Consider the following 16,183-nt stretch of genomic DNA (forward strand, 5'->3'; position numbering starts at 1 on the left):
CAGAGGGCTCTTATTTTGAAACTACAAATCAGATCTGGATGACACTTGGTGAATGGGACCTTGGGGGGGCCGACTATCAGTCAGAAGTGGAATGGTTGCTCGGCAACAGGGAGTTTTGGAGCAATGCAACTTTGAATTTGGCTGGATGAGTCAAAAATGCGCTTTTCAGAGGGCTCTTACTTTGAAAATACACATCAGATCTGGATGACACTTGGTGAATGGGACCCTGGGGGGGGCCGACTATCAGTCAGAAGTGGAATGGTTGCTCGGCAACAGGGCGTTTTGGAGCAATGCAACTTTGAATTTGGCTGGATGAGTCAAAAATGCGCTTTTTCAGAGGGCTCTTATTTTGAAACTATAAATCAGATCAGGATGACACTTGGTGACTGGGACCCTGGGGGGGCCGACTATCAGTGAGACGTGGAATGGTTGCTCGGCAACAGGGCGTTTTGGAGCAATGCAACTTTGAATTTGGTAGGACGAGTCAAAAATGTGAGTTTTCAGAGGGCTCTTATTTTGAAACTAGAAATCAGATCTGGATGACACTCGGTGAATGGGACCCTGGGGGGGGCGACTATCAGTGAGAAGTGGAACTGTTGCTCGGCAACAGGGCGTTTTGGAGCAATGCAACTTTGAATTTGGCTGGATGAGTCAAAAATGTGCTTTTTCAGAGGGCTCTTATTTTGAAACTATAAATCAGATCTGGATGACACTCGGTGAATGGGACCCTGGGGGGGCCCACTATCAGTGAGAAGTGGAATGGTTGCTCGGCAACAGGGCGTTTTGGAGCAATGCAACTTTGAATTTGGTAGGACGAGTCAAAAATGTGAGTTTTCAGAGGGCTCTTATTTTGAAACTAGAAATCAGATCTGGATGACACTCGGTGAATGGGACCCTGGGGGGGCCGACTATCAGTGAGAAGTGGAACTGTTGCTCGGCAACAGGGCGTTTTGGAGCAATGCAACTTTGAATTTGGCTGGATGAGTCAAAAATGCGCTTTTTCAGAGGGCTCTTATTTTGAAACTATAAATCAGATCTGGATGACACTCGGTGAATGGGACCCTGGGGGGGCCCACTATCAGTGAGAAGTGGAATGGTTGCTCGGCAACAGGGCGTTTTGGAGCAATGCAACTTTGAATTTGGTAGGACGAGTCAAAAATGTGAGTTTTCAGAGGGCTCTTATTTTGAAACTAGAAATCAGATCTGGATGACACTCGGTGAATGGGACCCTGGGGGGGCCGACTATCAGTGAGAAGTGGAACTGTTGCTCGGCAACAGGGCGTTTTGGAGCAATGCAACTTTGAATTTGGCTGGATGAGTCAAAAATGCGCTTTTTCAGAGGGCTCTTATTTTGAAACTATAAATCAGATCTGGATGACACTCGGTGAATGGGACCCTGGGGGGGGCCCACTATCAGTGAGAAGTGGAATGGTTGCTCGGCAACAGGGCGTTTTGGAGCAATGCAACTTTGAATTTGGTAGGACGAGTCAAAAATGTGAGTTTTCAGAGGGCTCTTATTTTGAAACTAGAAATCAGATCTGGATGACACTCGGTGAATGGGACCCTGGGGGGGCCGACTATCAGTGAGAAGTGGAACTGTTGCTCGGCAACAGGGCGTTTTGGAGCAATGCAACTTTGAATTTGGCTGGATGAGTCAAAAATGCGTTTTTCAGAGGGCTCTTACTTTGAAAATACACATCAGATCTGGATGACACTTAGTGAATGGGACCCTGGGGGGGGCCGACTATCAGTCAGAAGTGGAATGGTTGCTCGGCAACAGGGCGTTTTGGAGCAATGCAACTTTGAATTTGGTAGGACGAGTCAAAAATGTGAGTTTTCAGAGGGCTCTTATTTTGAAACTAGAAATCAGATCTGGATGACACTCGGTGACTGGGACTCTGGGGGGGCCCACTATCAGTGAGAAGTGGAACTGTTGCTCGGCAACAGGGCGTTTTGGAGAAATGCAACTTTGAATTTGGTTGGATGAGTCAAAAATGCGCTATTTCAGAGGGCTCTTACTTTGAAAATACACATCAGATCTGGATGAGACTTGGTGAATGGGACCCTGGGGGGGCCGACTATCAGTCAGAAGTGGAATGGTTGCTCGGCAACAGGGCGTTTTGGAGCAATGCAACTTTGAATTTGGCTCGATGAGTCAAAAATGCGCTTATTCAGAGGGCTCTTACTTTGAAAATACACATCATATCTGGATGACACTTGGTGAATGGGACCCTGGGGGGGCCGACTATCAGTCAGAAGTGGAATGGTTGCTCGGCAACAGGGCGTTTTGGAGCAATGCAACTTTGAATTTGGCTGGACGAGTCAAAAATGCGCTTTTTCAGAGGGCTCTTACTTTGAAAATACACATCAGATCTGGATGACACTTGGTGAATGGGACCCTGGGGGGGCCTACTATCAGTCAGAAGTGGAATGGTTGCTCGGCAACAGGGAATTTTGGAGCAATGCAACTTTGAATTTGGTTGGATGAGTCAAAAATGTCAGTTTTCAGAGGACTCTTACTTTGAAAATACAAATCAGATCTGGATGACACTTGGTGAATGGGACCCTGGGGGGGCCTTCTATCAGTCAGAAGTGGAATGGTTGCTCGGCAACAGGGCGTTTTGGAGCAATGCAACTTTGAATTTGGCTGGATGAGTCAAAAATTCGCTTTTTCAGAGGGCTCTTATTTTGAAACTATAAATCAGATCTGGATGACACTCGGTGAATGGGACCCTGGGGGGCCCACTATCAGTGAGAAGTGGAATGGTTGCTCGGCAACAGGGCGTTTTGGAGCAATGCAACTTTGAATTTGGTAGGACGAGTCAAAAATGTGAGGTTTTCAGAGGGCTCTTATTTTGAAACTAGAAATCAGATCTGGATGACACTCGGTGAATGGGACCCTGGGGGGGCCGACTATCAGTGAGAAGTGGAACTGTTGCTCGGCAACAGGGCGTTTTGGAGCAATGCAACTTTGAATTTGGCTGGATGAGTCAAAAATGCGTTTTTCAGAGGGCTCTTACTTTGAAAATACACATCAGATCTGGATGACACTTAGTGAATGGGACCCTGGGGGGGGCCGACTATCAGTCAGAAGTGGAATGGTTGCTCGGCAACAGGGCGTTTTGGAGCAATGCAACTTTGAATTTGGTAGGACGAGTCAAAAATGTGAGTTTTCAGAGGGCTCTTATTTTGAAACTAGAAATCAGATCTGGATGACACTCGGTGACTGGGACTCTGGGGGGGCCCACTATCAGTGAGAAGTGGAACTGTTGCTCGGCAACAGGGCGTTTTGGAGAAATGCAACTTTGAATTTGGTAGGATGAGTCAAAAATGCGCTATTTCAGAGGGCTCTTACTTTGAAAATACACATCAGATCTGGATGACACTTGGTGACTGGGACCCTGGGGGGGCCTACTATCAGTCAGAAGTGGAATGGTTGCTCGGCAACAGGGCGTTTTGGAGCAATGCAACTTTGAATTTGGCTCGATGAGTCAAAAATGCGCTTTATCAGTGGGCTCTTTTTTTGAAACTACAAATCAGATCTGGATGACACTCGGTGACTGGGACCCTGGGGGGGCCCACTATCAGTCAGAAGTGGAATGGTTGCTCGGCAACAGGGCGTTTTGGAGCAATGCAACTTTGAATTTGGTAGGACGAGTCAAAAATGTGAGTTTTCAGAGGGCTCTTATTTTGAAACTAGAAATCAGATCTGGATGACACTCGGTGACTGGGACTCTGGGGGGGCCGACTATCAGTGAGAAGTGGAACTGTTGCTCGGCAACAGGGCGTTTTGGAGCAATGCAACTTTCAATTTGGTTGGATGAGTCAAAAATGCGCTTTTTCAGAGGGCTCTTACTTTGAAAATACACATCAGATCTGGATGACACTTGGTGACTGGGACCCTGGGGGGGCGTACTATCAGTCAGAAGTGGAATGGTTGCTCGGCAACAGGGCGTTTTGGAGCAATGCAACTTTGAATTTGGCTGGATGAGTCAAAAATGCGCTTTTTCAGAGGGCTCTTACTTTGAAAATACACATCAGATCTGGATGACACTTGGTGAATTGCACCCTGGGGGGGCCTACTTTCAGTGAGAAGTCGACTGGGTTGTTGCCAACAGGATTTTTTTTTTTTTTTTTTTTTTTTTTTTTTTGGGCGTCTGTTCGTGTTTGGTGTGTGTTCGTGTTTATTTTGATACTTTGTATTGTCGCAGTAGAATATCAGTTTCACTGTGCCTGTCACTCCAGGTCGTGAAAACTTAAGAAAACTAACTCGGCTAACCAAATCAAAAGGAAGATCTCATTCAACTTAACCCAACTTTTATTGTGAAGTCACTGTGAAAACGCTGTTCCCGTAATGCACAGAGTATGCGCGCACCACAGAGTCAATTGAGTGCTCGGTTGACCGTGCTTTCTGAAATGAGGGCGGGCTTGACCGCAGTGTGCTGCTGCCTCCAGGCGCTCGATGATCACCTGTATATCGGGCCCAAAAAGAGAAGAGGTGGACAAGGGGAGTCCCAGGACGCCCCGCTGGTCCCGCTCAGATAAAGAAGACAGACCAAGCCACAGGTGCCTCATGGCGAGCTGTGCGTTGGCCATGACGCGGCCTCCACTGACGGCGATGGCTCTGCACATGCGCATCAGGACTTCGGCCGTATTTTGGACTTCCACGATGTCTTCGGGGGAAAGCTGGGACTTCTCGTGGCAGATCTTGTCCACAGAGCCCAGGAGGAAGGTCATGTTATTGGCTAGGGCGAACGTCAGGTTGCCGCTAGCGTAGCCACGATCCAGGAAGCTCGCCATGCGCCTGTCCCTTTCAGACGGCAGCACGGGCTTTCCGCCGGGCCAGGCGGAGGATCGGGGGAGGAGGCACAGCCGAACGGAGTCCTCAATGGCAGGCACTCCGGAGACCGGCGGCCAGCCCTCCACACAAGAATACTCTCGGTAGCCCTTCACCGTACCCTTGGCGGCAAGTGGCGTACCCCAGTCCCGCTGCACGTGAGCTTGAAACGACGGCACGGCGGGACATAGGACCGCAGTCCGGGACCGAGCCCGTGACCGGGTTGCCAGCCCGAGTGCAAAATCACGCTGCACCGGCTCCGGAGGCTGCGGCGGCAGCGCGAGGCCGGTGCGCTCGGCGGCTGAAGTGAAGAGCCCCGCGAGGTGCTCCACAGACTCACGGGGGAGACGGGATGCGGTGGAGGCGGAGTCGAACCGAGTCGAACTCCGTGACACAGACACGCTGCTGCTGCTGCTGCTGACGCTGCCGGGGATCTCGGCCCAGTCGTAGGCGGCGGCGGTGGTCTCCTCGGCGTCGTCCTCACTCGCAGGAGCCGAGGAGGTTGTGCCCATGAAGGCTGTTCGCCGCTGGCTCTCTTCGAGCGGCAGCGCGAGGCAGGCCGGGCAGGAGGTCCGCTGGCGGTGATGCTGCCAGCCAAGGCAGAGGAAGCAGAGCTCGTGACAGTCCTGTACGATGAGCGGAATGCCGCAGGAGCGGCAGGAGAACGGCCCGACACCCGATGGCGACTGGTCCCGGGCCGGCGAATCCATTCAAGTCGAATCTTGATCCGTAGAAGAGGCTTCTCAGTCTCATCGAGATGCTGAGAAAGAAGAAGGGTTTGCTTAGCGCCATCCGAGGTTATGTACCCTCGGTGTGGGGCGTGGCGCTGCGCCATCGCGTGCGGGGGATTGGTGCATCGAGCTTTGTATAGTCTCAGTGGATTGGACAGAGATTGGAGGTGTGCCACTCGCGAAGCCCGTAGGCGGGCTAAGCACTTACGAAGTAGAAGTGTTAGTTTTCCTTCCTTAGCCAGAAAACACCAGCATACTTTTATTAGGCCCCTTAAAGTCTTGGTCTTGGGATGCTCTGGTCTTGCGTTAAGTGGCCTTGACTACAGCTTAAAGGCTCCCAGTCCAAGTTTATTTCCTGATTCATAAGTTGTAACCACTTTTATTTTAATTCAAAAAGCAAGAATATGTAACAGTGTAACACTATACATAGTCAACAAATTTCACCAAGAACGGTGCCATTTTAGTCACGACAATCTGGCTGCAGACCTGAGAGTGGAGGTCTGCAACCAGACTGTTAGTTTACTTGCTTTTAAATCATATTTACATTACAAACATAAAAATAAAACCACAAGAAATAAACCGTATTCTCATGGGGAAGTACGAATACACGATTCCGATATTCTCGCTTTTATTTTGAAAGGCTTCGCATCAACTTCCGGTCCTGAGAGTGGAGGTCTGCAGCTGGACCCCTCTCAATATCAAACAACTTATCTCATTTTTTGTTGACGTGTCTATTTGCTGATATAATCTTTTTTGATGTCCTTTTGCTGATAAGGCAAGATCCAACTGAAGCTGCTCTGCAAGATTTAGTTTGTTTATGATCAATCAATCAGTTTAAACTTATTTGTAAGACACTTTTCATACGGAAACAACACAAAGTGCTGAACACAAGTTAAAAACATTACAAAACAAAACAGATAAAAGGTCAAATATAGGATAAGTAAAATAAAGTTAGCAGTTAGAAGAGTAAAAATGCAAAATAAAACAGAATAAATGATCTAAAATTAATGGAATCTTTAAAAAAAATTGGAAAAAAAAAACAGAACAGCATAAAATAAGAATAGCTTTATAGGTCAATTAAAAGCCTGATTAAAAAGGTATGTTTATTAAGGTATGCTAAACATCTGAACAGTCTGTTCTGCTCCTGGTCCTTGTAAGCATGTGTGCGACTGAATTTTGTAATAATTGGAGATTTGAGAAGACCAGACCAGAGAGCAGTACATTACAGTAATCTAAACAAAAGCTGCATTAACACCTCCGTACCGGCCTGAGAGAGAAACGGGTGGACTCTGGCTATATTCGTAAGATTGTGGTAGTTGTATGTTGTAGTTTTGATCCTTTTCTTTCTCTGGCCTTTAGGGCCAATAACTGAAATATCATTTTAGTCAAAACGCTCCATTGTTTCCTCAGACATGGACAACAGTTCAGCTGTGTTCACTGATAAAACCTGTTGGGGTAAAAGACTGGACCTGATGTCTTTGATTTTGGTTCTATGGTCTGCGAAGTTCTCACAAAGTACGTCTTTGGTGTCTTCAAAGGTGGAGAACAGAAACAGGGCTGTTTCTATGGTCTGAGATGAGTTGAGAGAAATGACAAGTTCATCCCTATTTGTCTGCATTATTCTCAATTTTGAGTTGTTGGCATAAAATCTTATAGTGTTCTATCAATTTAAAATTCCTCTCAGCACTTCTGCAGTTCCCGTTCAGTTCATTGAGCTGCTCATTTTTTTTTTTCTCCACAGGGGTTGAGGTTGTCCTTTAATTGTTCTAATTAAAAGTGAAGCTACTTTGTCCAGAGAGGACTTCAGTCTGCTGGTAAAATCATCAATGATAAAATCACACGGTGAAGGTAAAATATCAGCAGGAGTGCTCTGAAAATCTCAATAAGCGTGAGGCAGTGTTTCCTCACCTTTCTCACTGGTTCCTCCTGCTGGTTAAAAGTGGTGATATAAAACACACAGGAGTGGTCAGACACAGCCAGGTCAACAATAGAGGACATGCCAATGGACAAAAAAATCTGTTCCAATTTCAATCAGATTGTTTTAAACCTAATAATTTCTGATTACACACCAGATCTTTTCCTTCTTCATAACCTTCACATCCATAATTAGCTGTTTTTTTCCTTCCATTTGGTGGAGTAACAGTTTCTTTTTTGGAGCAATGCTCTCACACTTATCAAAATTTTGTTTGGAAAAAAGGTTTTTTATCATAATCAGTTCCAATTTTCTGGCAGTATCCCCTTCCTACGAATCTTACTTTGAACTCATCTTTCCCCTCAATGTCACTTTTCACCGAATAAACTCATTTGGTAAGGCATCTTCCCTGTTGGCTTATTGAAGCATGTGTTCCGTACTGTGGCTGCTGTTTGGACAGCATAGTTCCATAGACATGTGGGTAGCTGACTTCCCATAGCAGACGCCTGTCCATGACAAAGAGAGCAGCCCAGCCCCTCTCTGCCGTGCAGTATTGTTGAGGGGAATATGGTGCTGAAGTCTTCCTCTGGAGATCCCCGCACATAAATTCAGACCTGTTACACTTCACTTTCCTGAAAGGTGCTGCGTCTGCCAGGAACTTCTCAATTCCATGCACTCTTTGTTTTCAGAAAGTATTACAAAAGTGTGTTTGAACAACCATCAGTGATTGACTGCACATATCTGTATCCAGCAGCAGACTCAGTAGCTATTGGACCTGCTCAGTCTGTTTCTACCATCTGCAAAGGAGCTTCTGCTCTTGTGTCAGGATCCCTAATTCTGGTTTTCGCAAACTTTCCCTGAATGCACACCTCAATGAAACCTCTGCTTTCTCCTTGTGTTGGGCGATACCTCTGCACCGGGTGCACCACTGACCCGTTCTACACAGTGTGACTCCGGCTTGACTGTGCTGTGAAAGCTCTTAAACTTGCCTGCATTTGTTATGATGCGGGAAGTAGCGCCAGTACCGAACATCAAACCGTTCTCCTTGATACTCGGATCATGACTCCGGTGTCTTCATCCATTATCCTGCCGCTGCAGACCTGTTGTTACGCTCATCTGCTACTTTCCTCCCTTCATCGTGTTTATTTTTACATCTACAAGTAGGATTGCTGTGGGTTGTTCTCTTATGGCTGCACCTTGTTGTTCGCTGTCATGCTTTTGCTCGTTGGCCCTTGGTGACATACTGCCACCTCTACTGGATGAAGGCCTTCCTTTGCATTTACTTCTTTATTTGCTGAGAAAAACATCTTTAAATTTTCAGGAGCGGGCTCCAGTTGAGTGAGATGTGACCTGGCAGGACATTAGGTCCGACTCCCTCCATCAACACACGTCTTCTCGGGGACGAGCTGGGATTCGTTGGGTAAAGAGAAAACAACAGCGTCTTTTTAAATTATTTATTATTGAATGTATGAAAAGCGAGCAACAACAATCACCAGTGTCATCAGATAAAGTGCACTTCTTCATAAGAGCGGCGTGGGAGTCGATGAAAGCGTACTGACACAACACGTCCTACGCCGCGACGCAGGCGACGATTTCACAGGGAGCAGCCACAACGACGGGCGGGGGGGGGAAAGCGCGGTGAAAAATGCACAGCCGTGTCCACAGACGACACACGGAGCATGCACGACACAAAACTGGAGACAGGCGGACAAAACACGCTCAAATCACACAAATGTGCAAACAGGTGTCGACCGAGAGGTTTAAGGGTCACTGGCAAAGAGGTCTCACATTCTGGCAGTGATTAAAATTACAATCAGTGGACGGTTGAATCTCCCAAAGTGACCTCAAAAAGTGCATGTTCACTGTTTTTTTTTTTTTTTTTTAATAGTTGAGTACATTTTCTTTATAAAGCGAGAAAGCCACAATATAAAGTTCTGATTGAGACAGGCAGGCTGCTGAACATGAGGTCAAAAGGTTTTACAAGATTCCCTAAGATGTGTAATTTATTACAAAGATAAAATTCCCCCAGTGGTCTAAAAATCACGTAATTCGGACGGGAAAAAATCACAGTGTCCACTGGAGATACTCGGCAGTGTTTGCAGACATCACTTATCTTTGCTTTTTTTTCTCTCTCTCAATATTTGTGTGTAAATGTACAGTAACATCACTCTTTGTACTTGGATATTGTTTTCTGATATTGTGAGCAGCATGAAAACACACCAAACTGTACAGAAGATGAAGATCTGAGATGTGGAACATTCAGAATATAAGTGAAGGTATGTAAGCTCACTGACGCTATGTTCTCACTGCAGGAAGAAAGAGCTCCAAATCGGACTGTCTCATCAGAATATATCTGATTTTTTTTTCATCCTATTCGGTCCTAAATTGGATATAATATGCATCCAACGTTTAGCAAAGGAAACTCATTCTGAATGACCAATTCACTGGAGTGACAGAGGTCACATTCATTCACAAGACGATAGCAGACGACATGTAAACGACCTCCTGTACAGAGGATGCATCAGTTCTTCTTTCCGTCATCATTTGGTCACAATTTTGTTGCTTTTGATTTCAAAATTCAACTTTTTCTCCACACAACTGTCCACTAAATCAGAATTGGGCCTTTAGTCTTGCAGTGTGAGCGTCGACTCGGTGAATGTAAAGTACCTGAATTTACACATTCCACTTTGTGTTGAGCAGTGTCGGCTTTAACACGTGTGCACAATTACAATAATAAATGTATGTGTTAGTAGTTTTTGTGTATTATGGTACGATGTCGATACACTCGGTGCTGTCAGCTTTCCTCCTCTGTTTCCAGAACCGATCCCCGGTTCGTTCCCGCGGTTCAACATGTGAAAGAAACACGGCTACGTTAGCTTCCAGTCTCTCTTACGGACGATCGCTGCGCGTCCCCGCCGGCCTCATTTGTTCCAGAGCCGCCCCTCGTCGGACAGCCGCTGGTTCAGGAGGCAGAGCTGCCGCAGGAAGCCGTCGTTGGGTCCGATTTCTCGTTTCTGCCGCACCATGGCCAGGGCGGTGTGCACGTCCATGTTCTGGCGGAGCATCAGGTAGGCGATGACCAAGGTGGGCGAGCGGCTGTAGCCCTCCCTGCAGTGCACGTACACTTTCCCTGGAAGACACACAGGCCGTGTCACATCACAACGGAATTGGTTTATTCCGAAAGAAGTCATTCAGAATTATATTCATGAGCTTTGTGCTCACATGGGAAAAACGAAAGATTAAATCCTTTCTCACGCCGGGGTCTGTGGAGCGTTCTGATTGGACAGGGGGCGGCCGTGACGGAAGTAAATTGTTTCTCTCATCTGTGTTTCTCGATTAACTTTGCTGTCACAGCTTTAAAAATGTCCGCGTTGTTAAGCGCCCGTCGATCCGCTCGCTTCATCATATCCACTTCTTTTAAAACTGCCGATAAATAAATCATCTCCAGACGAGTCGAAACGCAGACTGCGGGCCGCCATCTTCAAATATTGCATCATCACAATGGAGCACGAGCAGAACGACCAGAATGAAGTGGTGCCGAATTACCATATAATTCCGCTTCCAAAGGAGAATAAACCCGCCGGTCTATTGGGATTATAACTTAGTTCTGAATGAAGTTTTCAGGTGTTCACGTGGTCATTTTAGAGCGGAATTAGGCTTCACTCAGATTTATAGAAGAATAAAAAGTATGTAAATGCACGGAATACAAACTTGTCCAGATTGATCCATCCTGAATACTTCTGCAAAGCTGCAGGAATTCCCAATACGAACTGCATTTGCATCAATTTAAAACTCACCTCTTCCGTTTTTGTACGCCAGCGCCTTCTCGATGAAGTCCGCCGCCTCCTCGAAGTACACGCTGATGTCAAAGTGGTCGGTGTCGCTGGCCGGCACGCCATGGTAGATGATGCCCGTCCCCGCGTAGAACTCTGCGCTGGTGTTGACATGCATAAAGGAGTTTCCCTCCGCCGCGTTCAGAATGTGAGTGATGCCCAGACGCTTCAGGCGCATCACGTTGGTGGCGACGAATCTGGAAAACAATCGAATAAACGGAAGATCAGAAAGTTGTTTTCCATTATATCTGCTGGTTAGTCGCTCTACTGCCATATTGAAATAGCAGAAATGCATCTTGCAGTAGGAAGGTTCGGGACGGGGCAGCAGCATTTCTGCAGGCCACAGGCACTCTCTTGATTAGAAAGCTTCATTGCATTAATCAACATTTATTGACGATGCAAGTCGTGCAAGCTGGCTCCCGGGAGACTCGCATGTTCCGCCAACCGTGGTCACAGCCGGTCGCAATTTCAGTCGCTAACACGCAGAACAATTTGTGAGTGAAAAACATGACTTTGCACCAACAGTTCACGTTCACAAAGAGAAAAGACGCGTTGTGTGTTTCAATTTAGAATGTGGATCCACACCATCAGGCTTGATCCCCATCATGTTAAACACTGGGAGTTCATACAGTTGCTATTGATTCATGTAAAGTGTGCAAAGTAATTTATTACCTCTCAAAACACTTGTGTTGTTTATTATTGCGCCCGCTTTTACTGTGAATGTAAATCAGGTGTAAATCAGCTTCGACCTCTTAACAGTTACTGTTCAATCCACCTGTATGCAGACGACACAGTTTCATGTATTTCTAATTCAGATTAGCTGAAAATAAAGAATTCTTCGAACTTGTCCAGAAATGTGTCTGGCTACATGAAAGACACCAAAAAACAAACAAAAAGTGAACTGCACGAAACTGAAAGGACAAGTTCTCTGAGCTTGTTTCCTCTTGTTGCTCACAGTGATCGAGGAGCAGCAGAAGAGTTTTTGCTGTAAAAGTGAGAAAAGGCTCAGAAACTTCTAGTAGGAACACGCTGTAATCTTCCATTGCTTTGTTGGTTGTCCCTGGGTTAGACTATTGGTGAAGGTTTTCTCCCATAAGACATTTTGCAAGAGTTTTCAGGTTCACCCTGGATACTGGTTTCGCTCGACAACAGATTAAAAAAAAAATTGACCAGAGCAGAATAGTGAGATTCTGAAGTTATTCTACTCAAAAGTGCAGGTGAAGTGGCATGAGGCCCAGTGTAAAAGTAGTTTATTTTCTCCGTAATTGTAAAGGAACACCCTCTGGAACCCTCTGGAACCCTCTGGAATGGGTTGTCTTTTTCGTTTCATGCAACATCAAACATGATCCATTATGAATGATGATCCAGCTGTTGATCTTTCGTCCGAGGTTCTCATCTCTGCATCTCTGAAGGGGAGATTACAGGAATCTGCTGCTATCATCTGAATCACTGCTGCGATAAGGAAGAAGTGCAGCTTTTCACAGGAAACCTCTGGAAGAGCTGCATCACTTGGCGCCTCTTCAACAAGGAGAGCTAAAAATAGAGTCGACGCACGCTGGTGGAATCAGGACAAGATGGATCAAACCATAGAAACGCCATGCGTGGGCGTGCGCTCGCTTCACGAGACAGTGTGCCGGGATTTATATACACCAGACAATATCTGTGAGGATATTTGCTTTAATATAGCAGAAGTGTTTCTGCTCCGTCCTGCATGACTCCTTTTGGAAAAGCGGGAAGAATAAAGCGAGCAACACGGGAGGTTTTTCCCTCCTAAAACACACAACGGTGACTCACCGCTCAGAAAACACGTCCCAGAGTTTGTCTGTGAGGCTTTTAGATACGTCATGTAAAATTTAGAGCCCGTGTTTTCCTGCATTTTCCAGAACTTTCTCAGGGCGCCGTGCACCGGCACGTATGAGAGAGCTGTAATGGACTTTAATACTGTATGCTGCACGCTCTGAATTATTCACACGCTCTGTTCTGGACATCTCCTGCCTCCCAATTATCACTCTTCTTGATGCTCTGTCTTCAACATGCGACAGACTGCAGGATTACCTGCCGAGTGGCATCTTTTTTCATCCTCGGTGACACTTTTTGATGTCGTTTCATTAAAACTTCAGGCTTTACTTGAGCTATTGATCTTTTTTCCCTTGCATTACTTTTTCTTTCAACTCCTGAGAAGCAATTTCATCTAAAAAGAAACAGGTGGAGAAAAAACTTCTTCAAACAGATTTTAGAAGTGAATATATTGTATGTGAAGGAGGCAAACAAGTGTGAGAGTTATGACAGTTTCTCAGACTTGTTAACACTTTTTTATTTCAGATGTAAAGCATCTAACTTACATAAGAGTTTTTTTTTTTATTGCTCGTCGATCCATCCACCTGTCTTTCATAACACTTTGTCTAATTTAAAGTCAAAGGGCGCTGGAGTCGATCCGAGCTGTGATTACAGGTGAAGTTATTTACCTTTTAGCACTCCTCATGCTTTTTAATGCATCTTTTTTTAAATCTGTAAATATGTCCTTGAAATGTTGTTTTTCTGTCTTTTTCCAGGGCGGCAGAATTGTTCGGTGTTACAACGACCACAAAGGAGCAGAACAAAGGAAGACCCTGACATTGGCTGCAGAGAGCATTATGCAGCTTTGGCATTCAAGCTTGTTGCCAACGTCCCCATGTGGTTCCTCATTGTAAAGCAACAATAAAGGAAACCGTGTGGCCCAAATAGCAATTCCCACATACAGAGATCACAAAAAAAGAGACATTTGATCAGACATTGGCAACAGCGATCAATGTCACTGAACAAAGAGATTAGCATCTCTCAGTCCACAGCTCTACAGGAGAATAAAGCGAGCATTGATGTTTGGGTGAGAGGAGGAGAGTTTAGGAGTTTTTACAGAGAGACTGTAAAAACTAGCTGCAGACATAATGGCTGCAGTTTATCAGACTGTGATGGTAAAGATGATCTGACTTGTATTGTTATTTTCATTATTTGTGGATAAATCATCCTGCTTTTTTCTGTGAGGTGTAAGAAACAAAGCCTCGAGGTGAGTCCAGTTATCCCTGAAGAGATTAGGATTACACCTACCTGCTGATGAAGTCTGCAGGTCACTTAGATGTCTTGGTTTTTGGACTAATTGGTTGATTAAAGAGAAACTGTTTCCTGGTTTTGATACTGGTTATCGTGGTTTCGAGACTCGTCTAACAGGGCAGCAAGCTTGTGCAGGCTGTCTGTGTGTGTGTGTGTGTGTGTGTGTGTGTGTGTGTGTGTGTGTGTGTGTGTGTGTGTGTGTGTGTGTGTGTGTGTGTGTGTGTTTCCCAGCACAAACACCAATATGAGATTATTTGGTGACTGAGAAGTTGTGTGTCACCGTCTCTGTGTTCGCACCGGAGGCCTGTCGGCTGTGATTGATCCTGAAATTTATGAGGCACTATAGAAGATGGATGGATGCTTGCTCCATCACTGCAGTGTAACATAATATACAGTTTGGCACCAGTGGCTGAAACACAATTCATAATGCAGAAATATTTATCCAGACGAGCAGATATCCTGTTCTCCTCCAGTTCATTAAACAAAACACTGCAGCTTATGTCAGTGCTTCTTATAAGTTCTTTGTCTACAATTTCAATAAGGAAGACATATAAAGCAAGTCTTTTCTGACGATAATGAAGGAATAAGTGAACTTACAGAGCAGTATTGTTTAAATTTATGAGAAAAAAGAACAATAAGAAGCCAAATAAGGCTCCAGAACCCATCTCTGGTCTTTCAGCTCTATAAATAACAAAACCCAAGTGTCTCCTTCCTCTTCCACCCTCCGACTGTGTGCACCGGGACACAAAGGAGTCTGTAATGATAACTGGAGCAAGCCCCTATAGACACCTTGGATCCAACCAGAGAAGAATTGATAAAGCAGCTGAGCTATTTTTATCTCTTTTTTTTTCTGACACCCACCTTGTCTGCTCCATTTCGCCTTGAAGAAAAAAAAAAATCCCACCCACCTTCTGAAAATTTCAACAACTTGCTTCCCTGCATGTGTCTGTGCTTCTGAAAATGAAATAAAACTGTTTTTGGAAATACAAGAACAGGTGGATAAGTTCAATGCAGGTTGATTAATCAGTCACATAAACGGTTGATCTAAAAGCATCCTTAAATAAATAATAAACAATGCTGCTTTGAATATTTCATCGCTGCAGGATGCCATTTTCACATTGGGTGTAATAATGATATAATAATAACAACAACCCCTAACCAGACTGGGATTTTTGCATGCATGTCTGCACATGCAGTCAAAATAAGCCAAAAATAGAAACCAGGGCTGCTGCATGACCTAAATTCTTTATTATGTGAACCGATGGAAGGAAAGAGAAAAAAAAAACAAACTTAATGAAAATGGGAATAATGTGATGAATGACTCACGCGTTGCCCACGTAGATCCTGCTGTAGACCTCATGGAAGTGTTTGGTCGGCCAGCTGTAGAAGCCGCTGTCGTCCGTCAGCAGGTCGTTGAGCTGCTGGAGGGAGACCTCGAAGCTGGACATGTCGGCCCTCTCCGGGGCCGCCGGCCTCACCTGCTGCTGGCCGTGCTTGTTCTTCATGTTCTGCAGCAGGTCGGAGAGTCGCATGAGGGCAGGGGAGGCGGCGGAGAGGGGTCTGCTTCCCGGGCTGGTCGGTCGTGACGGTGCTGCTCGCCGCGCGCGCTCAGGCTGTGAAGCCTCCGCGAGCTGTAAACACTGGAAACCAAACCCCCCGCCAGGGCCGCAGCGCAGCCGCACGAGGGCCGGGGGGGCCACCGGCCAGCTCCCGGTGCCACCCCGTCAGGAAGACAGGAGGCAAACGGACATGCTCACCTGGAAATGAGGTGTAGAAATGAGCC

The 16,183-nt window shown here is 45.9% G+C and overlaps 1 protein-coding gene across 1 annotated transcript; it reads right to left on the reverse strand.

The window, feature by feature from the left end:
* Positions 1–10,250: 10,250 nt before the first annotated feature.
* On the reverse strand, positions 10,251–15,905 carry LOC115386501 (dual specificity protein phosphatase 3). The gene is made up of 3 exons (XM_030088823.1): positions 15,727–15,905; positions 11,278–11,510; positions 10,251–10,610 (listed from the first exon to the last, which is right to left on the reverse strand). Exons 1-3 carry the CDS (start codon positions 15,903–15,905, stop codon positions 10,402–10,404), a joined length of 621 nt encoding a protein of 206 aa, XP_029944683.1. The 3' UTR covers positions 10,251–10,401.
* Between the last annotated feature and the right edge of the window lie 278 nt (positions 15,906–16,183).

This window comes from Salarias fasciatus, chromosome 4 (assembly GCF_902148845.1).
Source record: "Salarias fasciatus chromosome 4, fSalaFa1.1, whole genome shotgun sequence".
NCBI lineage: Eukaryota > Metazoa > Chordata > Actinopteri > Blenniiformes > Blenniidae > Salarias > Salarias fasciatus.

What these genes read in the sequence shown, in the direction of transcription:
- LOC115386501 (XM_030088823.1), bottom strand. Translation starts at nt 15,905, where the DNA reads ATGAAGAACAAGCACGGCCAGCAGCAGGTGAGGCCGGCGGCCCCGGAG. An exon ending in AGGATCTACGTGGGCAACGC is followed by an intron (nt 11,511 to 15,726) that starts GTGAGTCATTCA and finishes ATTGTTTTCCAG; the next exon opens with ATTCGTCGCCACCAACGTGA. An exon ending in GGCGTACAAAAACGGAAGAG is followed by an intron (nt 10,611 to 11,277) that starts GTGAGTTTTAAA and finishes TGTGTCTTCCAG; the next exon opens with GGAAAGTGTACGTGCACTGC.